We start from the raw sequence: 27,792 nt of genomic DNA, 5'->3' as shown, positions 1-27,792 counted from the left end.
CACCATACACGGGTGGGAAAAGTGTATACTATCTCGTAATAAATGCATTTTATCGGGAATACATATGATTAATTTCATTCTAGAAATGGCTGGTGAGATTATGAGATGGGTTTGAGACAGGTGGGAAAAGATAACGACAAAATCCAGGGCGTTAACATGATTTATGTTATTCCCTCGGCCACAGATATCAATGGGAAACGCCATTCTCGGATGTCATAGTGTTCCCACTGCATCAAGTACCATGCTTTCTCTGGTGTTCGTGCTGCTTTTGTTCGGATGTGCGACGTGTGTCCCTCTAGTGGACGGTGAGTCCGTGACATAACATTCATTATAAATTTTTTAATTAAATTTTAATTACTTCCACAAAAGTCGAGATCAAACTAATTGTAATCAAACTTGGGGAAACAAACTAAACCGTGGGGTGAAAAATAACTCTGATCACTCGTAGAAATTTTAAAAGTAAAATGATTTCTAAATTTGTTGGAAAAAAATCCATATTTGAACAAAACTGAAAATAATGGAATGATCGGAATCTTCTATTTATACGCTGATTTTATTTACATCAAGAAAAATATTTCACGTCTAGTCACTAAATGCGGGAACGTACGGGATAACGTTAATTTAGATATCGCTGAAAAATCAAAACAGTGGTGAAAAATTGAACTATGTTTTTTTGTATTGAATCTTTATTTTCCCCACGGTCCATATATCCTATATACAGTCGACTCCCGTTTTAACGAATACTGTTATAGTCAAAATATCGCTATAGCGAACACTTTTCTAATCTCTCAGATACGTTTACGTAGGAACAATGCTAAAGCCTGCAATTACTTTACAACAAAATACCGTTATAACGAAGTAATTTCTCCAATCTCTTAGAGTTCGTTATGAAGGGATTCGACTGTACCAAGTTTCATCAAAATACCTCCATCAGAATGGAAGTTACGTACATCTGAGTAGTCAGGTTATTTATAACCACCCTTTATATATATGCAATTTTTTCCAAATATTATTTTTCACCAATTCGCAAATCATTTTTTGCCATTTATGCCGGTTGGCGAAAATTTTCACTTAATTTGAGTTGTCTGCGATGAGGATGAAAAACGCTGAATTAAATCATACGAGGCCCGGGCTTTATATAGCCAACAGGTAATTTTAGACATTGTCTTGCGGATTTTTTTTTCTAAAGATGTCCCGGTTGTTATCAGTGAATTCGCGTTATGTCTCGGTATTTGTTAGTATTTGGCCCAGTTTCTCGGTCACATGATCTGGTCACCAAGTCCGGCCCCATTCTGTAAATTGGCTATGATTCTATAACTGATGTAAATTGTATCATGGTAGCTTCTTTTCCGACACCAACAACTTGGGAGCAACAAGCGGTTTGACAAATTTAAGATTTTCAATCGATGGACATATTCGTTTTGAATTTTCGTATTTTTTTCGAAATTTCCATTTAACTCCTTCGCTTACAAGCTATTGGCAAGAAATTAGGATAATCTATATGAATCGGCGATAAATATGGTAACCTTGTCCTAACCTAATCGCACGTTAGAAAAATTAAAAGATGGAGGAGGGAAAAAAAACGTAGAACAAGAGGAAGGGGAAAAAACTACAAATGAAAGGAAAACGGTATAACAGATAAGTTGATGACAGAGTATATACGAAGCGGATTTCTCTTTTAACCCTGAGCTTACCTGTTTCCTTTCGCTCTCAATATGCACATAGTACATCACACGTGGGGAAACAATTACCAATAGGAGTATAGAAACAAACGGAGGTGAAAGTGCAGCTTTGTTTCGGGAGAGTTAAAACAAGTCTTCATGAGGAGAGAGGAGCAACAAAAAAGAGGAAGGACATATTTGATTTCAATCCCCTGACGCTTGGACGCAAAATTACGTCCTTTGATCATAAAGTGGTTAAAAAGAAGTACCGTAATTTCACACAACTATGGTCCAAAATAACACTAATTTCTACATTAATTATCACAACTTCTGTATTCAAGCTATTCAATTTTTTTTTCTTTTGCTGATATTGTGCCTGTAGAAAGATCAAGCATTAATGTTAAACACTTTTTTTATTCCTTATGTATCTCAAATATGGATTCTTTTGAGCAATTAAATTTTGGATCATAGTTGTATCACTAAGTCCCAACACAATATTTTGTGTTATGAATTACTTACGAACCATAGTTGAGAGAATGCACTACCACTATATCATATATCGATCTTTATCCTCTTTGCTAGTCGATGAAGAAGGGTTTTTTTTTTTTAAATTCGACCCCTAATGGAGTCAAAAAGGTGATTTCATAGAAAAGCCACACTAAACCAAAAATACTGAAGCTATATTCATGGAATTTGGTCAGAAGTTTCGTTTCATGACGTAACTATGGGGAGTTTTTTCGAAATTGAACCGCTAAGGGATAAATCCGTCGTTGGAGAAATCAGCCGAGCCGAAACCGTTAAAACCAAAATTCAACCCCTAAGAGAAGTGGGGGTTCAAAGGTTATATGGAGCAATCATCACTGAGCCGAAATCACTGAAGTCATAAATATGAAATTTAGTCAATCTATATATATCTATCTATCTTCTATATATATAAAATTGATTTTCTGTCTGTCTGTGTGTCTGTGTGTGTGTATGTTCTCTATACAAATCTACAATTTTAGATCAATCGTCGCCAAATTTTGCATATATACCAAATGGGACCCGACTTGAACGATAGGCTACTTTAAAATTTCGTCAGCCCAGGGCAAATGCCCCAAATGGGCAAAAAACTGTCCGGCAACAATGGTTTTTGGGCCTCAACAATCACTTTCTGAACGTTTACTTTGGTTACCGTGGTTCCCTAGCGATGAGTTTCAGACGTGTTTATGTCTTTACAATGGTTTGTCACTTCTTTAATGCTGCCAGTTATGTATAATAGTTTATGCCTTTATAATGGTTTGCCACATTTTCAATACTCTCAGTAATGAGGCTTTTTGAATAGACGTCATAATCATCATCAGCATCGCTTTGAAAGTCAGGAAAAGGGTGATCCTCATAGAAATCAGTGCTAAAATTGTCGATTTTACTGTAGAAATGCGGAAATTAGTGGGATTTTCCGCCCCATCAATAATTTTAAAAATTGTATTGAATTATCGATTTTTGAAATATTCAGTTCGCTTAGAGATATACGAAGCCCAGGAGATTAAATATGAAGTAATTAGCCAAACTATACTTTTGAGTTGGATATTCGAGCAATATCATTGATTTCATTTATATCTTCTCAAGTATGAAAATGAATGTCTCCATATTGTCTCTTTTGATATTTATTTGCATAAATTCATGTGGGTTAGGATATTTTAAAATTAGTTATGAGCCCGTGAAAAGTGCATCGAAAAAATTCCACAGCTTTAACTAAGGATTTTTGGAAGCTGGAACAGACAGATGGATAACTTAAGTTTAGGGGGGGGGGAATGGAAATACCTAGCGGCCCCTTAAAAAAAGAAAAATATACATTCATTTCTACGTTTCTGTGTAAATCTAGATTTGTTTATTTCATGAATCGCGCAGGTCGCCATATTGGTTTACTTGGATACGGTTTGTATGTCCCTCAAGAAAAAGAGAGGGAGATATCACGTGATCCAAAAAAGCTTCATTGAAGAAAACCCGGGCAGCGCCGGGTATTATAGCTATCTATATATATATAAAATTGATTTTCTGTCTGTCTGTGTGCCTGTGTGTGTGTATGTTCTCTATACAAATCTACAATTTTAGATCAATCGTCGCCAAATTTTGCATATATACCAAATGGGACCCGACTTGAACGATAGGCTACTTTAAAATTTCGTCAGAGCAGGGGGAAATGCCCAAAATATGCCAAAAAACTGTCGGGCAACAATGGTTTTTGAGCCTCAACAATCACTTTCCGAACGTTTGCTTTGGTTACCGTGGTTCCCTAGCAATGCGTTTCACTGTATATGCCTTTACACGATAGTTTGTCACTTCTCTAATACTGTTAGTATATGTACTTGTATAATAGTTTATATGTGTATGTGCCTTTATAATGGTTTGCCACATTTTCAATACTCTCAGTAATGAAGCTTTTTGAATAGACGTCATAATAATCGTCAGCATCGCTTTGAGGGTCAGGAAAAAAGTGATCCCCATAGAAATCAGTGTTAAAATTGCCGATTTTACCGTAAAAATGTGGAAATTTGGTGGGATTTTCTGTCACATGAATAATTTTAAAAATTGTATAGAATTCTAGATTTTTGAAATATTGAGTTCGCTTAGAGATACACGAAGCCCACGAGATTGAATATGAAGTAATTCGCCGGACCTACTTTTGAGTTGGAAATAACATTGATTTCAACTTTTTATTTATATCTTCTCAAGCATGAAAATTAATGCCTCCGTATTGACTTTTGATATTCAACTGCATAAAATCATGTGGGTCAGAATTTTGCTTTTTATGCAGATGACTGAATTTGTTTCCAAAATTTTGTTTTGGCAGCAGACTCAATATGAAAAACTCTAATTTTAGGAATTTTTGGGGGGAAATATCGTAACAGAAGCAATTGTGACGAAAACTGGTCCGTTATATGGGTGGTAAATGGGCTTTCATCCACATTGGAAGCGAGGTTCATCAATTACTGACATTATGGTGTGTCTTTATAACCGAATTTGATTGCGTATATTTCTTCTCTTCCAGAGGATGATTTCGATGAATCGGCCATGATGAATCCCGATCTGTTTGAAGGTGACATTTTGGGAATCGATCCAGAAGACGTGAGTTTTTATGCCTGAATTAATATTCATAATTTCGAATAGGTGAAAATATTGAAAAATAAATGGTCACTCAAAATGACCTGTAATCATCATTGACTGTGCTTTTGATGAGGTACTCAAATGATGTCTCATTTATTAGGACCGAAATGCAATGACGACGTTGGCGAACAGATGGCCAAACAATACTCTTCCTTACAAAATCATGCCGGAATTAGGTAAAAATGAAAATCCAATCAGTTATGTAATATCTGAAGTTTTATTACATGTCCCAATGTGTGTTCGTCAAGTTGATGATTAATATTTTTTTTATACTTTTGGTTACCAGCCAGTAGGACATCACTGATCGAAGGTGCAATGAAACACATCTCAGACAGGACGTGTATCCGTTTCAGACCAGCGACTCCAGACGATGTTTACTACCTGCGAATTTTCGAAGGACAAGGGTAATTTTTCAAGATTATACAATGAAAATTTTGTTTTTATCATTATTTGAAATCAACTTTGAAGTTCTGAGGTGAAATCATTCGTCGTAATTGAAATCTTTAGAGGTACAGTACCTACAACTTTTAACCGAACGAAGAGGTCATCTTGGGTTCTAAAAGTTGTAGAATGAAGCAGTTTTCACCAAAAATTATGGTTTGTGATTTTCTACCCGAATATGTGCAATTTGTCTCGATGAGGGGTCATCAACATATTTATTATTGTTCAAACTTCGAAATCTTCAATGTAAACCCTTAATTTTTTCCATCTTATCTGATTTATCGCATTGCATTTACCGTAAAAATTAAATTTCATCGCCGTAAGTATAAAAATGAGAGAGATATGAGTGAAAATGTGTTTGGGGACGCTCGCAACGTTGAGAAACTGAATTTCTCAAGGTTGATTGCAGGGGGGAAAAGCACACAACAAACAAGTTTCGAACGATAAACACTGCATATGCTACGCGAGTGCTTGGATTTAGTGCTGCTAAAAAATAAATAGTTTTTATTTTATTACTCTTCATTTTAGTGACTTTATATCCGAGATTGAACGAATATTTATACCATAATAATTTCAAACGATGTGTCACAAAGCAATTGTTTGTGACGACAATTTCACCAATTCAGAAAAAATATATACGAATTTTCCGTTGAACATTGCACTATTTTATATTATAATTTTGTTTCATTTTGCAATTCCTTAATTTTTAGTGCTAAAAAAATACGGATGAAACGAAATGCCGTGGGTTTTAGCAGAGACGACTCCACCAATAGCCACTACCCTAAAATTGGCGCACACTAAGATGAGTTACGCTATTGGGAGAACCATTTTTTATTGATTATTATCTCCGTAAATATTAACATCAATCTAATTGTACGGTATTAATTTGTGTATTCTTTGCACGTTATTATATTTACCATTGCAGCTCATGAATGTTGTCTAAGGAATGAAGGAATTTCTGAAATAGTGAGAAATTTCAAAATTTTGTTGTTTATTTGTTTACTCGAATTTTTAAAAAGAAAATAAAATGTTTGAGAAAAGGAAACCTGGACGGATGAGTTATTCATCGTATCACCGTATACTTAAAACATTACCCATTTCAGTAAAGTTATGAGCTTCATATTTAAACATTTTCGCATAATTTGTCATGAGAAATTTTTCAATGAGTTTCAAATTTATATCTTGTATATGGTCCCTAAAAGTGGTCATTTTCATATAATCGCTCATATCTCGCGAAATAGATGTCAGATTGGAATGAAAATTAATTCTGTTGGGTTTTCGACTATGCCGATTCAAATGAAGTAAAACTTAATGTATACTTCCATTCACAAATTTTTAAAATATGTTTTAATAATTCATAACTCATATTTAAAAAAAAAACCAAATTCAAAATGAGTGACAAAATTATGTTTGGCCCGTTAGAATCTATCATGTAAAATAAAAATTAATGCCATACCAATATTATTTCAGCAGTTATGCTCAAAAACAAGATGTTTCCGTTCAACATTACGACACTCATTTTTCAATAATTTATATTTCACTAACCGTTCGTTCAAAATTGATGAAATGTGGTATTTCGGCATTTCTCGAGATACCGAATCCAAATATGGAAGAAAAAAAATGGGGTTTACCTTTGAACTTTCAAAAGTTGGATCTAGTTTCAACATCTAGATGTCCCCTTAAGAAAAAATGAACTTAATACACTTATGGAAGATCTTAAACGAAGAAGAATGGTACCTTTCTTTTTCTTTTACAATAAATAGAATCCAAGACATCGCCATCGTTCGGATAAAAGTTGTGGGTTATCTTTACACTATAAAGATATACAAAAATCAGCGGAATACGGAATTTAGTTTCAAATCCTTATACTGGCAGATATATGCCATTGAAATGCTTGGCTATTGTCTGAAGGCGGTAATACACGTAGCTGCAAGCTTGAGAAGCATGCATATTCAATCTTTTAGTATGGCATATTTGAACGTCTGTAGGAGAATTTTGCGCAATCATTTTGAGTATACAAGACGTTCGAAAATTGAATGAATTTATATTATGTATACTTTGAGGAAAAAAAAAAAGAGTAAACAGCTTTGACAGCTCAGTTGCTTGTCAAAGCATTTTCACCGATTGGTGGCAAAATGAATTTTAACCATGTTTGTGCAAAAGGATTGGTTAATGATTTTAAAGCTTGTAGTTGCGCCTGTGTGTGACAGCCTTTGCACCCAAGACTTTGGTGCAAGGGCATTCATTCATGTAACTGCAAGCTTGACGTGCATGCAACCGCAATCTTTTTGTACAAACAGGATTTAGTGTCAGTAAGAAAATTTTACGCAAACACATTTCGATTGCACAAGTGGTTTAAAGATTAAATGATTTTATATTACGCATGCTGGCATAAGGCGTGCCTGAGCAAGCGAAACTGGAGGTGCGCACCTATCCTGTAAAAGTTTTCCATCGTTCCGTGAGCTCTGCTTGATATTTATATCTTTTATTGGTGTTTTTCTTTCGTACACAAGCACAAATGCGGTCAGTGAGCTCATCTCTCTCTCATTCTCGTCGAGCTCAATCCAACTACAAACCTATTGTTGCGTATGGTTTGAGCAAAAATTCCAATCATGCTCACCTGTCAAGCTTGCAGTTACGTGTGCAGCCGCCTTCAACGAAGTAGCAAAGACGCAGCAGGTTCATTGCACCGTATTTTTTGCGTATAATCCAGATTGTAGCTACGTTAGAAAATAACAACTTTTCGGTATGGATTATGAACCACTATGTCTTTTACCTGTGGTTTTTTCCCCTTCAAATAGGTTAGAATGGGAATCAATTTTGCAAAATTTTTAACTTTTCAAAAGAGTACTGTAATATCCTTTAAAGATTTATTCATGGGATTGGTATTTCGAAATTTTTCAACTAAAATATGACAAGCAACATCTCCGTTCCTTACGATTTCATTTTTGATTAATGAAATTCGCATTTGTAGATCATGCGCCACACTAGTGTCGCATATAGGGCAGAGTGGTCTACTGTTCCATGTGCTGGTCCAGAAAACACGCCAAGGTTACCGTTTTCTTGTGAAATTAAGAATTGGGGACGCTAAATTGATGCTTGCCCCCAAACAGCACCGTAATTTTTTTTTTTTCATTTGCCGCCTTGGACTAAATCGAATTATACGCTGGTGATTAAGGTAACAAGAGCGTACACTCTTGAACCCATGTTACATATCGCAGTTGGACTTCATGTTATGCATATAACATGTTTAACATGTCAGTTTTAACAGTCCAAAAATAAACTTTAATCCAATATTGTCATACAAATATTGCAGTAAAATTTAAGAAATCGTGTCAGACTTGACAAGTTGATTTGAATGTTTTCTCTGTCTCAGGTGCTACTCTTACGTCGGCCGGGTCCTGAGACCACAACCGTTTTCACTTGGTAGAGGGTGTTACCTGCACTCGATCGTGGTGCACGAACTGTTGCACGCAGTGGGATTCTACCATGAGCATTCGAGATCCGACAGAGATGATTCTATCAATATCCTCTGGGACAACGTCATGCCACAGAAAAGTACGTCCACACTCGTATACAATTCGAGCAACTAATCACTAAACTTTTTGAGCAACAATTTCCGCAACAAATCGATAATTTTGTCGATAAACAAGTTGCGCAAAATTTTCGAAAAATGTCTATTGAATTTGTCACATCTCCACATACATTCGGTCTGCAGAACGTCATGAACAGTGAAGTTGCTGCCTGTGGCATCGCTGCTTGTGCACAGTAAATATTTTTAGCATAATGGCATCAGCATAAAATCAACATAAAAGGAGGATGAAACGTTGGGGGGGGGGGGGAGGAACGGAATGTATTAGCAGAGGGTCTTAAATTTGGGACCGAATTCTTGAAAGGTTAAAAGTAGACGATGTCTCAGGTTTTCGAAACGTCATTGGACTAACTCCGACAGAGTTTGAAGAATTACTACAAATGTTTGGAAGCAAAATATCAAAAGCAGAACGAACACTGGCGTAGCCTGTCGGGGCCGAAATAGTTTTTCATTGGGAGAGCAAATGCGTAGAAGAAACGATTTTATTTTACGTAATACAAGCGAGATATCCGTACACGTAGGCGTCGAATGAACATATACAGTACATACAAGGGAAAAGAAGACGCACAAGCGTTACAAGTCATGTAACGGATCAGTTTCGCCATCTGGAGGTGACCAGAGGGTTTACAAACGTAAGCTCGTACTGTTCCCAACATGGCCACTGGTGCGGAATCACAGGGTTCGTAAAAAAGTTTCACAAGCAAAGCACGTTCTTGCAAACTCAATGAAAAATGACAATTTAAATAATTCTGTTGGTGGGATACATGGGAAACACCCAATAGTGGGGGAATCGTCGGATTTTTTTTTTTTTTTTGCATTTAATTTCTTTCCTATTGATTTACCCTGTGGTCCCTTATATATTTGAATGTACAGTAAAGCCTGTCTATAACGATAGGGCAGTGTTGCTCAACCGCCGGGCCCTAACACTAGTCACACCGGGCCGTGTGTGTGATTCGCAGTTTCATTTTCCCATTAATTTCTCTTAGGTTGTGTGTATGATCGTGCCTTTCACTTACGCAAAAGAGATTTACCGGGCCGCGGGATTCCAAAGGTTGAGAACCACTTTTGTAGGGAACAATAAAAATATTGTTATAGACAGGTTACCGTTGTAGATAGTTTGAGTATTTGCGCTATTTCCTATTGAACAGGAATTACGCCGGGACCAAAGAATATATCGTTATAAGCAGGGTTATCGTTATAGACAGCATCGTTATACACAGGCTGTACATGGCAAATACAAAAAAAACACTTTTATACCAATGTCTTTTGTTAATTTTTTTTTTTTTTTTGTATGGCGGTGGCTCACCAGAGACTGTGGCCAACAGTCGCCAAACACTTTCTTTCTTTTTCCCTTTTTCTTTTCCGTTTTCTTTACAAATCGATATAACACGCACTTTTCTTTGTTGAATTTTAGTCCAAAGATGTCAGCCCATTCTTAAGTTTTCATAACTTGTCTTTTTTTTGTAAAGTGTTTGGGCACTGCCGCAGAGACCATTATCAAAATATCATCGACAATCACCTGTATATATACTGTTCCGGACAACAGTCCACAAGACTTCGAGATTGCATAACAAGAAGCGGTTCGAAGGACAAACAAAGATTTATTTACAGAACAGCCATTTATACACGTATTTACAACTTAATCAGAGAGATAACAAATTTCTCGCAAAGTTCAATCACAACTGACTTTTAATCCAGTCTCTCCTCTTGTGATCGCTTCACTATTCATAGCGCTGGTCAAAACTTCGAGAAAAAGAATATTCCACAAATTTCTATTTCATAGTACCAGGCTTGTAGCGCCACCGTCTGGAGGGGGGAAGGACCCCTCGGGAATGTTCTCGGTCAAACCTCCGCCAGTTCGCCAGTCGCACGTCTTTGCGCTAAACCGGTATCATCTGCTTTGCCAACAGATTTCGATAGTTTTGAGAGCCATCGAACAAATCGCGGCATCTATCATTTATAGATCGTAACAATACGACAGATAAGGAAACCCGGCTGAGTGAAAAGATGCTGATGTTTCAGGAAAGGAAAATTTCAAACGAGAGACCGGGGTTCGGGTTCAGGGCCGAGATGAATTTTCCTTTTCTTAAACATCGATATATCCGAACTCAGCCAGGTTTCCGTATCTGTCCTATTAACAAGGGAGAGTGACGTCTTTCGTCAAAGTCCTGTAAGTTGACATATTTTTGCGGGTTGATTTTTAAGAGTTCGTTGATAGCCAAATTCCATAATGTCGGCCCTAGGACCGACCCCTCAGGCACTCCAGTATTGTAGTTATGTATTTTCCCATTATCATCAACGATAGATCTGTCCGTCAGATAACTTTTGATATATGCTGGAATGTTAATCCTTGATATAATGTGTTTAAGAGGAGTTGCATTTTTATAGCATTGCATTGAAAAGACATTTTATTCATTTCACTCACCTATTCGGTAGATGTAAACAAATATAAGAATAGGTTGAAAATCAAGGCTGCCCACTTCAAGCAACTTAATATGCTGAACATAATTGCCCGAACCTGTAATTATTTTACTTGAATCTTGTCGTTTTTTTAAAAAAAAAAATCGTTTATTTTTGGTTACTATCCACTGGTTTCGGAACTACTTTCGATTATGCTGTTGCTTGTTTTCAAACTCCTCTCCAACAGTACTCGTGTGCAGATGAGCTGATGCTTACAAGAATACGAAAAACCACTGTTCATAGTGAAGAGAATAGATTTTGGTAGTTTTTAAAACTCCTTCGGTATAGAAATTTCACAGTGACACCTACACTTCCATCAAACTCATTTTGAAAGTCAAATCATCAGTTTTCATTGAATCTAATTTTATCAAAATATTGATTCAAATATTTTTAAATATTGTCACTTATCCAAAATGTTCTGCATAAAACATGATTTTGGGACATCTAATCGGTTTTTGAAAAATTTCAATCGAATTGATCGAGTCGATTAACTTATCTAAATTTATCGATTAACCGACCCGATTAATCGATTAATCGGACCAGCCCTAATTATAATGTTTCCAGAATTATTGAAAGAATTTTCAGAATAAATAAAAACTATTAAAACATTTCCAGAAATTCTATTTTCCGAAAAAAAACTACTCAGAGAGTACGGAAAGTCGTAAACACTGTATATGAACACAAATAAATATGAATTTTATCTTTCAGCTGCTTTACATGCGTTCAGGAAACTCAAGCCTAATCAGAACATATTGTACGACAAGTTCGACTTCGATTCCATCATGTTGTACGGTGACAACTTCTTCAGTAAGAGTCCAGGTTTGAAGACGATGGTTTCCAAGATACCAGGGAAATCAATCCGCAATACGCACGAGAAACCTGGACTCAGCAAGAGCGACATCTATCGAGTCAAACAGCTGTACCAATGTAGAAACTGAATACAATGTTGGGTCTGTGGAATAAAAATGTCCATTTACGTTTGGATGTTTTTACTTATTGCATTATAATCCAAGTACAGTAAAACCTTTCTTTTGCGGACACTCGCGTGACAAAAAAATTGTCTGTAAAACAGGGGTGACCGTATCAGAGTAGCAGGGAAGGTATCCGGTTTAAAATGTATTGTATAGTATGAGCATAACCGAAATGGTTTTTTATTTGAATATGAATGGAGTCTTGACAATATGAGATGCGTTTATATTCGTAAAAATACAGAATTACTGCATAGATACACATTTAAATTTACAAAAATTACAGAAGGAATACTTGTATTGTACAAAGTTACTGAATTTACGTGTTTTGGAAAAACTGATCAGTCGCTCTGTGATGGATTTTGCTCTGCTCTCTGAGTGCTTTTCAACTCCTTCAAAATGTATTTTTAGCTGAAACACTAAATTACTCTTTACGCCACTTAGTTTACAGGAAAATGTATTCAATCAATGCATTGAATTTATTTGTATGAGCACGAAATCCGCTTTTACGTTTTTCATTGTATTCGAGGCATCAAATTTTTATCTTAGTGATAGAGAGTGACGATTATATTAGAGCTGGCGCTAAACAGCGTGGAATATACACGTGTGATTTCAGATTATAAACTGACATCAGAGTTGCCAAACATTAACAAACTTCAAGCCAAAATATCATTCAAAAGTAGCCAAATATTAAAAAATTTATCAAAATTTAAAACTTTTGATACCAACAAGTGAGGATTATTGGAACAAAAATTGCGACTGCAGTCGAATCCCGTTATAACGAACGTCAACAAACCGGAGGAATCACTTCGTTAAAACGAAATTTCCATTATAAAGGAGTGCGAAAACAAGATTTTCGCTATAACGGTATTTGTTAAAACGGGATTCAACTGTATTTAGGTCCGGACAGGGTTTTTAGTCGAATGAAAATGGTGCCCGTTAAAAACAGGGGTTCGATATTTATTTCGCCGTAAAATAGTGTTGACCGTATGCTAGGGGGTGACCGTCAAGAAGGGGTTTTACTGTATCAATACCTGCACACATAATAACAGCATGATGGCTTCATTTTGACACGTTTGATTCATATTCTTTGTTAATGATGATGAACCATGGATACCTCCAATTAGAAAAATTATCCAAATAACGTGTGGACCTCAAATATGTCATTTATATTCCAAGGGGTTGTATAACCCTTTATAGTATCTGGGATAATAAGTTCTCATAGATGCAAAAAGCATTTCATTCATATTAGATTCATTTCCTGCCTTCAATTAATGTTTTTTCATGAAAGTAGGAAGTACAGGGTGATCCAAAAGTCAAACAACCCGTTATAAGAAAATTAATTTCTCGAATTCTGATTGTAAATGAAACGTTTTTTTTTCGTAGACAGCAGCACTTGGGCGCGGTATCACAGGCCGAAAGATACTCACCTCAAGTACGAAAAAGGATGTTTAGAGGTGTCGCGAGTTCGATACCCGGTTCGTCCTTCTCAGAAAACTTTCCTGGCACAGGGGTACAACAAAAATGGTGACATGACCGCAGCAAAAATTGCTACCGCAGGGAGTCCCCCATCGAGGGGTTAGCGCACCAACCTCTCGATGAGTATAAAAAAACAGACCTGCCGTTCGTAAGCGGCAATAAATTGGAGGTCCCGGTCTAATTAGCCTTCATGTGCAGAAAATCACCGTGGTGCGACAAAACTGATCAAACAGAAGTACTATACAGTTTCATTTTCCATGGTTATACTGATACCCTCATGGCTCTTCGTTTCTTGTATGGTCAAGATGATTTTCGCCAGAAGCAAATAATTTTTATGATTAAACAATATTTTTCAACTCATTCGTTTGAAGCCGTTAGTGAGGCGTTCAAAACTGAATTCCCAAATGTTTCTGTGCCCAATAAGACAACGATTTGGTAATCTGAGACTCACTTGAAAGATGATTCCCCATGTAACATTTTAACCCCTCATGGCCCCCGTGGGGGGATGAATTTTCAGAAATCCTGTCTTCGTGGGTGCATACTTTATAAAATATATTATTGACTAAATTTTCATATTTATGACTTCAGTGATTTCGGCTCAATGATGATTGATCCATATAACCGTTGCACCCCCCCCCCCCCCCGCCTCTCTTCAATTTTGGTTCAATTTTGGGTTGAACGGTTTTATCTCTGCTGATTTCTCCTACGACTCCCCTCCCCACTCCCATTGAACGCCTCTTATGACCTCCTTAGCGGTTGGATTTCGAAAAACCCTTTCATAGTTACGTCATGAAACGAAACTTCTGACAAAATTTCATGGTGATAGTTTCAGCTGTTTAGGCTCGGTGTGACTTCTCTATGAACTCACCTTTTTGACCCCCTTAGGTTTCGAGGATAGAGGATAGAGATAGATATATGATATAATTGTAGTAATATTCTTTTCAAATATGGTTTGTAAGTAAATTTATAACACAAAATATATTTGATGGAATATAGTTGGGTCTTCGTAGTACAGCTATGATTCAAAATTTAATTTTAAAAAAATCCGTATTTGAGCTAAATAATTAATAAAAAAATTTTTTAACATTAATGCTTGATCTTTCTACAGGTAATATCACCAAAATATTTTTTTTTGAACAGCTTGAATACAGAATTTCTGATGATTAATGTAGAAATTGGTGTTATTTTGGACCATAGTTGTGTGAAATTACGGTACTTTTTTTTAACAACTTTACGAGCAAAGGACGTAATATTGCGTCCAAGCGACAGTGGATTGAATTCAAACAAGTCCTCCCTGTTTCTGTTGCTCCTCTCTCCTCATGAAGACTTGTTTTAACTCTCCCGAAACAAAGCTGCGCTTTTACCTCCGTTTATTTCTATACTCCTATTGGTATTTTTTTTTTTCCACGTGTGATGTATCTTTCTATTACGTGCATATAAGAGCGAAAGGGAACAGGTACAGTTAAAAGAAAAACCTGCTTTGTACATACTCTGTCATCAACTTATCTGTTATGCCGTTTTCCTTTCATTTGTAGTTTTTCCCCTTCCACTTCTACTTTTTTTTCCCCTCCTCCATCTTTTCCTTTTTCTAACGTGCGATTAAGTTAGGACAAGGTTACCATATTTATCGCCGATTCGTCAAACATAGATTATCCTAATTTCTTGCCAACAGCTTGTAAGCGAAGGAGTTAAATGGAAATTTCGAAAGAAATACGAAAATTCAAAACGAATATGGCCACCGATTGAAAATCTTGAATTAGTCAAACCGCTGATTATTTCCCACGTTGTTGGTGTCGGAAAAGAAGCTACCATGTTACAATTCACATAACTTATGGAATCATAGCCAATTTACAGAATGGGACCTGACTTGCGGAGGTCAAGACATGTTGACCAGATCATGTGACCGAGAAACTGGGCCAAATACTGATAAAAACCGGGACGTCTTTAGAAAAAAAAATCCGCAAGACAATGTCCAAAATTACCTGTTGGCTATACAAAGCCCGGGCCTCGTATGATTTAATTCAGTGTTTTTCAACCTAATTGCAGACAACTGAAATCAGGTGAAAATTTTCGCGAACCGGCATAAATAGAAGAAATGATTTGCGAATTGGTGAACAAAAATATTAGGAAGGAATTTCCTATATACAGGGTGGTTATAAATAATATGACTACTCAGACGTACGTATCTGATGGAGGTATCTTGATGAAACTTGGTACAGTCGAATCCCGTTATAACACGAAGTCCAAGAGACGGGAGAAATCACTTCGTTCTAACGGAATTTCGTTATAAAGGAATTTCAGGTTTTAGCATTGTTCCTATGTAAACATATCTGAGAGATGAGAAAAGTGTTCGCTATAACGAGATTTTCACTATAACGGTATTCGTTAAAACGAGATTCAACTGTATATAGGATATATGAACTGTGAGGAAAATAAAGAATCAAAATTAAAAAAAAAAAAAAAAAAAAGAGTTCAATTTTTGACTACGGTTTTTGCTCCCTGGAGCAATTGTAAAAAATATCTCCTTTACAAAAACTTACTATAACATGGTTGGTATGATGGTTTATACATTGTATGTCTCCCATGCGATGAAATACAGTCCGTACAACGCCTAGGCATGCTGAGTATCAAATTATCTATGTGATCTTGGGGAAGATCACTCCACTCAGCAAGCAATGCTCTCCGAAGTTCCGGTACACATATAGGAGGTGGTTGACTGGCTACAACTCGTCGGCCAAGCATGTCCCACACATGCTCAATCGGATTAAAGTCAGGTGAGAATGCTGGCCATTCCATACGGGTTATATCCTCAGATTCAAGGCATTCGTTTACGATGTTTGCTCGGTGAGGACGTGCGTTGTCATCCATAAACACAAATTCTGCGCCCATGGCACCCCTAAACAAACGTACATGTTGTTCCAGAATGATGTCCCGATAAATTTGGGCTTTAAGGTTCCGGTTTGAACATGCAGATCTGTTCTGGAACCCAATATAATTCCACCCCAAACGAGCAATGCTGCACCACCGTAACGGTATCGTTCAATGATGTTGTCTTGGTGGTAACGGGTACCTGGCGTTCTCCATATAAAAGTCCGACGTGAATCAGACTGCAAGCTAAACCTGGACTCGTCGGAAAACATCACACAAGCCCACTGTGACACATTGCATGTTCTCTACTCCAGTTTAATCGCAGCCGACAGTGAGTTGACGTGAGCGGAACACATCTGACAGGCCTGCGAGCATATAGACCAATATCTCCCAAACGTCTGTACACGGTTTGCCTTGAAACTGTGGTACCCGTGGCTGCAGATAGCTGACGAGACAGGTCGGATGCTGTGCTCCGTCTCCGGTACTGTATTTGGCAGTAACTGGACTGCGATTTCCAGTTACTGCCAAATACCGGTCTTCATTCGGCGTTGTAACTCGGGGGCGACCTGTACTGTAACGTCTACTGACATTTCCGTTATCTTGGAATCGTTGCCAAAGCCTAGGGATGACACTTTGGGCAATTCCAAGTTCCTCGGATACTTCCATCTGAGTGCGCCCACATTCCAGGCGGCCGATAATTCTACCACGTAAAAAATCATCGACATGCGTCCTCTGTGTCATAACTATTCGCTTATGGCACTCAGCGCCTTACAGAACTCTTGTGAACAATTTTACTTCTTTGCCACCATTCCTTATATACCACCCCCCCCCCCTTACACTCTCGTCATTGTGACGTACTATCGGCATCATCTGGTGGCTTCCTGAAATTTTCATATCATTCTTGCAGATGTGTGTGATAATTCTACAGTTGAAATTTTTACTTTAGATTTCGATTTCCGTGTGATTCTGAGTTATCCTTAATTTATGGACATGAGTGTAGTATAATAAGTTTTTCATATTATCTTTGTCCACGTCTTTAGTTAATATTACCAATTCAACTGAGCTACAATGAAAAACGCCTATGGCGTATTGACAGTTGGAGGGGGTGGGGACTCAGCGGGCTATAGCCTAGGGTGGCAAATTCAGAGGAACGGCAAAATGGAAGAACGAGTCTCCAAGAAAATGAGTAGAATAGGAGAAGTCCGGCAAAATTTGTATAACCCTCAATAAATCCGCATCCGCCCAGACAGCTAGGGCATAGATCAGCGAGGGACACAAAAAAAAGTGACCTAGAGATTTTACAAGCATCTGAGTAAGCAAAATGACTTGGAGCTTGAGCAAGCACGTGAATGACAAAAAGAAAAAAAAAAGACCTACAGAGCAAATTACCAGATTCGTGAGAGACAAAGATCGTGTGCAAACATGCGAATGACTAGAAGCGTGACCTAGAGCACTGGTTCCCAATTGTAAGCCCGCGGCCCGGTAAATCTCTTTTGCGGAAGTGAAAAGCCCGGTGATACAATGAGTAGTTCCGTGAAGTGAAATGAAGTTTATCGTCTCCGCCATGCACTGAAAAGTCAATCATTCTTTTATTAGAAACCACATTTCCCGATTAAACAGCAAGAAAGAGGGTTTCGTTCATGGTGACTGCGACGAAAGCCCCTTATATTCTGTGAATTTTGACAGTGGATTCCTGACCTAACAGTCAATTGCTTCAATACTGCAAATATGCCAGAAGCTTGAGCATTTTGTATGCACACAACTAACGAGAAATGAATGGGCAAAATGAAACTGCGAATCTCATTGACGCATTTTTAAGCTTTATCTTGTTATTATTTGGTTTTTTTTACTCTCTCCAACTGTAACTGAAAAATATAAAAAAATATAGTAAAAGCGATTTCACAAAAGAAATCTTCTAAAAATATCGTTGTACGAGGGAGGGATTTTATCGTAGTAAATGATATCATTGTGTCAAGATGAGTTTATCATTAGACTACAGACAATTCGAAACGAGGTTTAAAAATATCGTTGTAGAGCGATTTAACGTTACATCGGGCATCGTTGTAGTGAGGTTTCACTCTATACGAGTTATAGCGGGGAATAGTGTTTCGATTGAAATAAGTAAAAATATGCAAAAATGAACAGAAGAAACCTTTGTTGGATCTTACAATGACCGGCCGGTATTTCTAGAAATGATTTCAATTGATATAATTCTTCAGTAGCTGTTACCCGCGGCTTCGCTCGCATCGATTTGGGAATCTGAAAATAACTTTGCGACGAGATTCCCTTATATAATATTTGAACCCCTCATGACCACCTTGTGTGACTAATTTTCAGAAACCCATCTTAGTGAGTATCTACATTTTAAAATACAGGGTGTTTCAAAAAGAAACATATGATTTGAAACAAATCGTAACTATTCAGCTTTTAATCCGTTTAGATTGAATAATGTCGAAGGAGGGAGGGAGAGATTTATCGAAGTAAATGATATCATTGCGTCAAGATGATTTTAACATCGTTGTAGAGGGATTTAACGTTAAATCGGGTATCGTTGTAGCGAGGTTTCACTGTATATGAGTTTTTGCTAGGTAATAGTGTTTCGATTGAAATAAGTAAAAATATGCAAAAATGAACGGAATTTTTTATTCTATAGATCAGAAGTCATATTCAGTTTCTGCATTCGTACAGCTGTTTAGCTCGATAGATGTCGCTCTTGCTGAGCCCAGGTTTCTGGTGCTGATTGGGGATTGGTTTCCCTGGTATCTTGGAAGTCATCGTCTTCAAACCTGCTTGTCGATCCTTACTGAAGAACATCTCACCGTACAACATGATGGAATCGAAGTCGAACTTGTCGTACAATTTGTTCTGACTCGGCAGAAGTTTCCTGAACTGAGGTACAGCTTCTGAAAAATTAAGTAGAATTCATATGTATTAGTGCACATACAGAGATTCTGTGTTTCCCGCATTATTTTTTCGCTATTACATTAACCTCTTTACGATCAGAGACGTAATATTACGTCCAAACGCCCGTGGAATAAATTCAATCGAGTTGACTCTCTTCAAACTCTTTTTCCCTGATCGCGATGGTTTATATTAACCCTACGAAAAACTTGCGTGTGTGTTTTTCTCCTCTGTGTTCTCCCACCACCATCGTGATGTCTGAACGAGATAACGATGGTGGCGGTTCTCCTTAGCTTTATTTTTTTCACACGGAATAAGACTTGTATATTTTATCGCCAATATACGTCTAATGCAGATTATTCAAATTTATCACCAACAGCTTGTACTCGAAGAGGTCAATGACCATCAAACTTCAGGAAATGAAATCAGATCAAGTTGGAAAATATTGTTCAAATTGTTTAGGCGCAGGCACTCAATGTTTAGTGGTGAAAAGCATCATTTCTTTTTTCGCATCGAACGGTCAGACTGTTTCGAAATTAGTCTATTGGCTATTTATCTTATTTCAATATGGCGATGATTTGAAGGTTTTGCAATTATCTCCAGATCACTTAAGTCCGCCCGCGCCACATTTACGGATCACTATGGTGACGTGGCACACTGTTCTATATCACTTGAGTGGGTCTAGGCAGATGCTTACTTCGCTTAAGGGGCACGAGACAAATTTCCAGCTGACTTGAATGACTCGCGTCATACTTCCAGTTCATTTAAGTAACCCATGAAGCATTTACGTATCACCTAACTAAATGACTTGGGACGCTGTTCTAGATCACTTAAAAAGCTGTCGCAGCATTCCTTCTTCGCTCAAGTAGTGCGAGACACACTTAAGTTATATAAGCACATTGAAGTGCACTTACGTGACCCGCGAGTCCTTCTGAGATCACATAGGTAACACGGGGCACATTCACAGATAGCTTATGTGAGCACGACGCGTTTTCAAAACGATGAAGTGGCCCTCACTGTTTAAAAGATTAAGCACCCTCGACATGTAAACGATTCGTTTTATATCGAATAAAGCGTGGGTGCTTACTTGGCTGGATGTTGTCCCAGTGGATATTGATGTAATCGTCTCTATCGGATCTCGAATGCTCGTGGAAGAATCCCACTGCGTGCATCAGTTCGTGTACCACGATGGACAGAATGTGACACCCACCACCAAGTGAAAGAGGTTGTTTTTCGAAAGCTCGACCGATGTAAGTGTAGCACCTGAGAAAGAGAAAACATTCGTCAGCTTGCCAAGACTATTACCATACCGTCAACTTTAGCAAAGGGCTGTTTGTAATGTTTTCGCAGTAAAGAAATGTAAATTTATCTATTGTATACGTCAGCTGTAAATTTTTCAAAAATTAATTTTGAAAAAAAAAAAATTCACTTCTATTCTAACCTCTCAGGGTTGAAGAAAAGCTGCAGATATGAAATGCAGTTGAAATACATACATATTCAAAATGTGCATAAATACATTTTACTTGACACCATGTACCAATGTCATCCAGACCAGACCAGAATTGAACGTTTTTGTCGCCGCCTAGCCCTTGCAGGCTGTCTGGCGACTTACAGATCACTAGGGGTGGTATGTGAAGGAGAAAGACAATTTTGTGCATGTTTGTAAGGTGTATAGTGTATGTATGTGTAGAGAATGAAAGAGCGAGAGTAGATTATTGTTTACAAATCTTTGCGAAATGAATCCTCATCGAGATAAAATACAACAAAGTCTAAGAAGAAAGTGAAAATATAAGGGAAGTAGTTGATTATATGCTACCCAAAAACCCCAAACATGAAATTTTACATAATCGAGAGACACCAATCAGAGATGTTTAAATCAATAAAAGATTAGTTCGCGCCAAAATGTTTGTATAAACAACAGTACAGATACTGTAGAAACAGCATCAGTAATATAACCATAATCAAGAACGTCAAAGAAAAAGTTATAATAAAGACATGACACGCTATCTCGGTATTGCAATCACATCAATTACAGTATCACATGAATTTGATTCGTTCATCCAAAAAAAATAAAAATAATAATAATTATCACAATACTAATCAAGAATATGGAAAATAACCATATTACTGACATTGCAAAAATAAGGAAAAAATGCAACTGCAAGCTATACACAAATAAGACAATGCAAGAACAAATCATGAATAAGTGAGATAACTTTGGTTAATTGCGAAAAAATCAGATATAAACTCTGCTGTGAAGTCACACAACTTTTTCCCCGCCAACAAACCTGCACGCCGTCGCCAAGAGGCTGGTTTGGCGAAGAAGAAAACCTGTTCCCGAAGAACGAGTAAAACAAAAACAGTAAAAACAACTCAAACTCTGAACCTTCTCATGTTAATCATTTGATTTACTTGTCTTCAATTGTTGTTTTTCCCCTTATGATTCCCCCCCCCCCTTCACGAGAACGCCTCTGAATTGCGATCATAGCATGGGCAATATCAAATAAAACAGATATTAAATTAATACAAAATAAATCATGAGAATGTTCTGAAAATTACATCAATTCGTCACCCAGTCCACGCTTAACACGTCCATTGGCCTGTGGGGATTCTAGGGTCACAATAGGCAATTTCTATAAGATGCAGGTGTTCAGAAGACCGTAGCCTGTCAAAATGAGCATTTGCAAGCTCCTTGATATAGTCTAAGTAAAGATCTTTACGGATGTTTTTTCCTCTCACATACCAGGGGGCTCTGGTAAACTGACAAAGAATGATGTTCTGCTGCGCCTGTAAACGTTTCATATTTGTAACACTGGCGTGAGCCCACAATGGGGGCAGCATACGTCAGAATAGGACGAATAATAGTTTTAAAGAGAATTACTTTATTCCTCAACGTTAGCAGGGCCTGCGAAAATGTGATTCTGGATAATATCCCAACTGTTTGAGAGGCTTATTTATTACGTTCGTCACCTGAGGAGAAAATGAAAGCGACTTATCAAGTATACATCCTAGATATTTGACTAGGAGTTTCGTCTTGCAGTTATGCGGGTTACTGCCTTTAGTCTGTAGACAACAGTGTAACACACTCAACTGCAATCTTCATATTGAAGGAACAGACGCATCCCGCTTCACATCTCTGCGAGATATCGAAACATGCAAAATTTCTCTTCCGCCAGCACAAGGCATGGGGGGGGGGTGGCTGACAGGGTTCTAGCCCTGGGGCCCGGGATGATTATCATTTTTTTGCTTTTTCACGCTATAAATTAGATACAGAAGGGTCCCGTTAAAAGTCTGACCAAGGGGCCCACAAAAGATCCCAGCCTAGGGGCCCTGCTACAGGACGTGGGGGCCATGGCACAAGGTACAAATATTCTTTCGTAAGCAAATTTCATTCAATATGCAAGCCACTTTCCTCAAATATTCTCCTTCAGACGCTCAAGCGTGCTTCGAGCAAAAGATTGAACACCCATTGCTTGTCAAGTTTGCTGTTCACGAATGTGACCGTTTTTTGGGCTATAGCCAAGCATTTCAATGACATATCTCTTCTAGTTTAGGGGATTTAAAACTAATTGGTTGCGTATTCTACTAATTTGCATATCGTCACAATGTATCTCTATAGATTTCGATTAGGACGAGTGATTTCACCTGAAAACTTCAAAGTCATTACATATGCAGGAAAAACTAAACTCTCACAACATAATCTTAAAAAAATTACCCTTGTCCTGAGAAAATGTACAGGTAGTGAGAGTCTTTATCAGTCGCTGGTCTGAAGCGGATACACGTCCTGTCTGAGATGTGTTTCATGGAACGTCTGATCAAGTCACCAGCCTTGCTTTCTGTTATTCAAAAGTATGTATTAATCATCAACCTTACGAACACACGTTGAGAGGTAAAAACGATAGGCATTACACATAATTGATTAGATTTGCATCTTTACCTAGATATTCCGTGATTTTGTAAGGCAGAGTATTGTTTGGCCATCTTTTCGACAACGTAGTCATCGCATTTCGGTCCTAACAAACGACAAAACAATAAAACCACCAAGTATAATCAAAAACGCAGTCGATTATGACTGCATTTTCATTGAATGACAGTAATTCCTAAAAAATTCACCTATCCAAAATTAGGAATATCAATTCAGTTGTAAAAACTCACCATATCTGGATCGATTCCTAAGATGTCACCTTCAAACAGGTCGGGATTCCACATGGACTCCTCATCGAAAACATTCTCTGGAAAAGACGAAATATACACAGTCAAACTTGTTTGTAATGACCTCGATTGAAACGTCACCTTGGCTATAACATCAATAATCGTTGGTGCGAACTGATTCAAATAGAGAATAATGTTAATTCACCGTGCTTATAACATCAATGGAAACCTAACGACCTCGGATATAATAGCATATTTTTCGTCACCTTTGCTTCTGTTATGATTACATTTGACCCAAGAAATTTCGAAAATTAGAGATCATCGCATTGTGTTTGTTGGTGATACATAACGTTAAAAAATGATTTGTTGAATGTGTCAGACGCTCGGACTTGGTCATTGACACGACACTTATACGAGACATTTCCTCTGTCCTCCCGTAATTTTGCCCTTACCAACTCTTTTTTCTAAACAAAAAAAAAATGCCACGTTTTCTCAGATTACTGAACAAATCTTTCTCCAATTCACAATATTTACTAAAATTAGGAGTGAAGGTGATTTGCATAATTCATGAATTATATTGTAATAAACATCATTATAAATATCCGTCTGACATATTCGTTGTGCTAAATTTTTACTCCCTGTGAAATGTAATTTAAATAACTGCAGACTCGGAATAGTACTTTCTTCACCTAGGATCATTTATAAGCATTATAAATAATCGAATGCTTATAAATACCGAAGCACGTCGATTTGACGTGCTTGATTCGGAACCGAAGGCCCACTCGTGTAGCCTTGATGACTGCACGACACAAAGCTTTACGCCTCGCCTGGGCCCGACAACCCCGACATTGGACTATTGAGGACTGGAAACACGTTGCCTGGTCTGACGAGTCTCGGTTCCAATTGCTTCGAGCTGATGGACGTGTACGGGTATGGAGACAACCTCATGAATCCATGGACCCTACATGTCAACAGGGGACTGTTCAAGCTGGTGGAGGCTCTGTGATGGCATGGGGCGTGTGCAGTTGGCGTGATATGGGACCCCTGATACGTCTAGATACGACTCTGACAGGTGACAGGTACGTAAGCATCCTGTGTGATCACCTGCACCCATTCATGTCCATTGTGCATTCCGACGGACTTGGACAATTTCAGCAGGACAATGCGACACCCCACACGTCCAGAATTGCTACAAAGTGGCTCCAGGAACACTCTTCTGACTTTAGACACTTCCGCTGGCCACCAAAATCCCCAAACATGAACATTATTGAACATATCTGGAATGCCTTGCAACGTGCTGTTCAGAAGAGATCTCCACCCCTCATAGTCCTACGGATTTATGGACAGCCCTGCAGGATTCATGGTGTGAATTACCTCCACCTACTTCAGACATTAGTCGAGTCCATGCCACGTCGTGTTGCGGCACTTCTGCGGGCTCGCGGGGGCCCTACACGATATTAGGCAGGTTTGACCAGTTGTTTTGGCTCTTCAGTGTACATCTGCGAATTGATCTTGACTGACACATGTTCAGTTACACCTTATTCATGCAACCACAGCTTCGGGTTTTGGTGACAGACCTCTGTTGTACTGCATCCTCACTACAGCAGGTCATAATTCCAAAAATACCGTGAAAAACGCTCTTTTGCGGACACCGACGGCACAAAAAATAAATCGACAGTAAGAGAGGGGTTTCAAATGTGCAATATTTTTATTATACGAGAGGAAATTATTATTTGATCTGTGGGTCTCTGTTTTGTCGAATGAATGTTGGAAAATTTCATTTTTAATCAAATCTTCGACTGCAGATGACAGGGACAAACAGGCGTCCCGGAAACAATTTTTGGGACAGAACAATTGTTAGCCAAAAAAACTGGGACATCTAGCCACCCCAGCTAAGTGTATTCCGCCAAACACCAACACCGGCCATATCGCTGAACTTACTTACTATACTTAAATTGCAATTTACGGTCATTAATAATTTGGGCTTGACATGAGAGCGTCATCTTTCGGTGATCGCCTCAAGTCCATTATTGAAAATACATTTTTTCTATATTCTTCCCCAGGTTCGAACCTGAAACCTGCCTTCGACCTTACCACCACGACACTCGGGATTATAGTCACTCTCGTCTCTCTGTGACTATGATCTCTCTATCACTCTAGTCATCGCGAAACGCCATAATTCTGGCAACGGCCCGGTACTGGGTTGCATTAGAAACGCACACGATGTTTTTTTTTTTTTTTTTGTAAAAAGGCTTAGTAACCCCTTATCGTACGGAACGAGATATCTCGTTAATGTTTATATGAACAAAATGCATTCGCACTCTGTCCCTTCCCCCGAGAATCCTCGTTGCTAACACTAATTTATTTTTCCTTTTTTCGATACTGTTTGACGAGTAAAGAAACCATTATTATACACGTATAAACAGAATACTAAAAGAACGAGAAACAGTATAAAACCTATTCCTCTCATATTTTTACTTTCGTTTCTCTTATATGTTAACACCAATACTACTTTTTTGAGCTTTATCTGTACTAGTTCAACTTGAGAAACCGCGAGACACCCAGGCCCTGTCGCAAGAAGCAACGTAAGCACTTCGGCCCCCCCGGGCGGGGGGGGGGGGAACCAAGGCATCTCCGGTAAAAGCAAAAATTTATTGATATGTCAAAGATTACATATAGTGCAAGGAAATTAAAAAATTATGTAAATCGAAGAATCAAATTAATCAAGTTAAAGTCAAAGTGCAACGGGCACGGATAATAAATATGTAATCATAGAAAGTTGTAAAAAAAACCATATCGCAAGAGGCGCAATCAGGACTAGTTTAACTGCAAATTTTCTAAATTTGTTGCCAAAATTTACACGTGAACGGTTAAGGAGTGGAACTATTTCATTTTTTTTCAGTCAGAAGAATATACTAATTAAATTCTCGTAGAAATATCCCGCTTTGAATTTTATTTAAGTTTTTGCAATTTGTGAACCACACCCGCTACAATTGGCGATTAAAGCTGAAAAATTCAAAGTCAAATATCCCCATGAATTTTGCATTAAATTACATGCTTGCACTTGCCCTTCATTTTCTTGTCATTACCCAAAAAATGGCTAAAAATTTGCTCACGTAATACTTGATCGGCCCCTAATATACGATCATTATATTGAGGATTTGTTTATGAGTGAAAGTTTCGGATGATCAGTCTCTTTTGGCAGTGTTTAAACTACTAATCGCAGGCTAAAGGATTAGAGATTATTGACACGAATTGGTTAAAATCCTGAATCTAACCAATCCGTTTCGATCTCTAATCGAATACGGCCATTATTTTCAGACAGTTTTGAGTAGATAAAATTTCGCCTTATCTACACCAGCACAAAAATTATATAGATCACTTTCGTTTTTCAATTTCTGAGTGATCAGAATTATTTTTCCGTCACGATTTATTTTGTTATGATTTGAGTATTATAATCGGCTTAATCTCGACTTTTCTCATAGTTATTGAAATTTAATTTAAAATATATAGTGACTATATGTTATGCCTCGGACTCACCCTCCACGAGAGGAACACACGTCGCATATCCGAACAAAAGCAGCGCGAACACCAGAGACACCATGGTACTTGATGCAGCAGGAACACTATGACATCTGAATGGCGTTCCCTATGGATATTTATTTATGCGTAAACATATAATTTCTGTTATCTTTTTCCACCTGTTTCAAATCCGTCTCATAATCTCACCAACCAAACTGAGATTATGAGACGGATTCCAAAATGAAATTGATCATGTGTATTCACGATAATGAATGTATTATGAGATAGTTTTCCCAGCTGTCGCAGAAAAGCCTTATCATTTCTCAACATGTGTATCAATTTGTTTTTATTTTGCCACCAAATGCTATAACCTTTGCTGCATCTTAATAATCATGATGACGTGGTGAAGACGGTATTTCTATAGAAATGATTTCAATTCAAATTATTCTTCAGTAGCTGTTACCCGCGGCTTCGCTCGCATGGATTTGGGAATCTGAAAATAACTTTGTGATGTTTTCCCCCTATATAATATTTGAACCCCCTCATGACCACCTTGTATGAATAATTTTCAGATACCCATCTTAGTGGGTATATCTACATT

General features: G+C 37.8%; 2 protein-coding genes across 3 annotated transcripts in view; one reads left to right on the top strand and one right to left on the bottom strand.

Annotated features, from left to right (window-relative positions):
• LOC149084476 (astacin-like metalloprotease toxin 5) overlaps positions 1–27,467 on the bottom strand; it is a 49,344-nt gene extending 21,877 nt beyond the window's left edge. Inside the window, exons 1-6 of one of the 2 annotated variants that reach the window (XM_089234891.1) lie at positions 27,210–27,467; positions 23,673–23,749; positions 23,455–23,530; positions 23,233–23,353; positions 20,605–20,780; positions 19,246–19,519 (exon numbers count right to left, since the gene is read on the bottom strand). In XM_089234891.1, coding sequence (XP_089091017.1) covers positions 19,284–19,519; positions 20,605–20,780; positions 23,233–23,353; positions 23,455–23,530; positions 23,673–23,749; positions 27,210–27,273 — 750 coding nt within the window. In that variant the 5' untranslated portion in view covers positions 27,274–27,467 and the 3' untranslated portion in view covers positions 19,246–19,283. Of the gene's footprint in view, positions 1–19,245; positions 19,520–20,604; positions 20,781–23,232; positions 23,354–23,454; positions 23,531–23,672; positions 23,750–27,209 lie in introns of those variants that run through there. The other variant, XM_089234892.1, reaches the window with a different exon arrangement.
• On the top strand, positions 158–12,277 carry LOC149084477 (astacin-like metalloprotease toxin 5). Its single transcript, XM_089234889.1, has 6 exons — positions 158–305; positions 4,693–4,769; positions 4,909–4,984; positions 5,095–5,212; positions 8,626–8,807; positions 12,010–12,277. The coding sequence occupies exons 1-6, from the start codon at positions 164–166 to the stop codon at positions 12,237–12,239; spliced, it is 825 nt and encodes a 274-aa protein (XP_089091015.1). The 5' UTR covers positions 158–163; the 3' UTR covers positions 12,240–12,277.
• Positions 27,468–27,792: the final 325 nt, after the last annotated feature.

The sequence above is a fragment of the Pholcus phalangioides genome, unplaced genomic scaffold (genome assembly GCF_987345545.1).
Source record: "Pholcus phalangioides strain wild (caught in Gottingen) unplaced genomic scaffold, Ppha-v1.0 ptg000008l_1, whole genome shotgun sequence".
NCBI classification, from domain to species: Eukaryota; Metazoa; Arthropoda; class Arachnida; order Araneae; family Pholcidae; genus Pholcus; species Pholcus phalangioides.
The sequence above is the reverse complement of the archived record's forward strand: the minus strand, read 5'-3'. Positions and strand labels throughout refer to the sequence as shown.

Bases quoted from the DNA above. Each gene is read 5' to 3' on its own strand.
- LOC149084477 (XM_089234889.1), top strand. From the start codon at position 164: ATGTTATTCCCTCGGCCACAGATATCAATGGGAAACGCCATTCTCGGA. The intron at 306-4,692 runs GTGAGTCCGTGA...CTTCTCTTCCAG, and splicing joins GTGTGTCCCTCTAGTGGACG to AGGATGATTTCGATGAATCG. The intron at 4,770-4,908 runs GTGAGTTTTTAT...CTCATTTATTAG, and splicing joins TGGGAATCGATCCAGAAGAC to GACCGAAATGCAATGACGAC.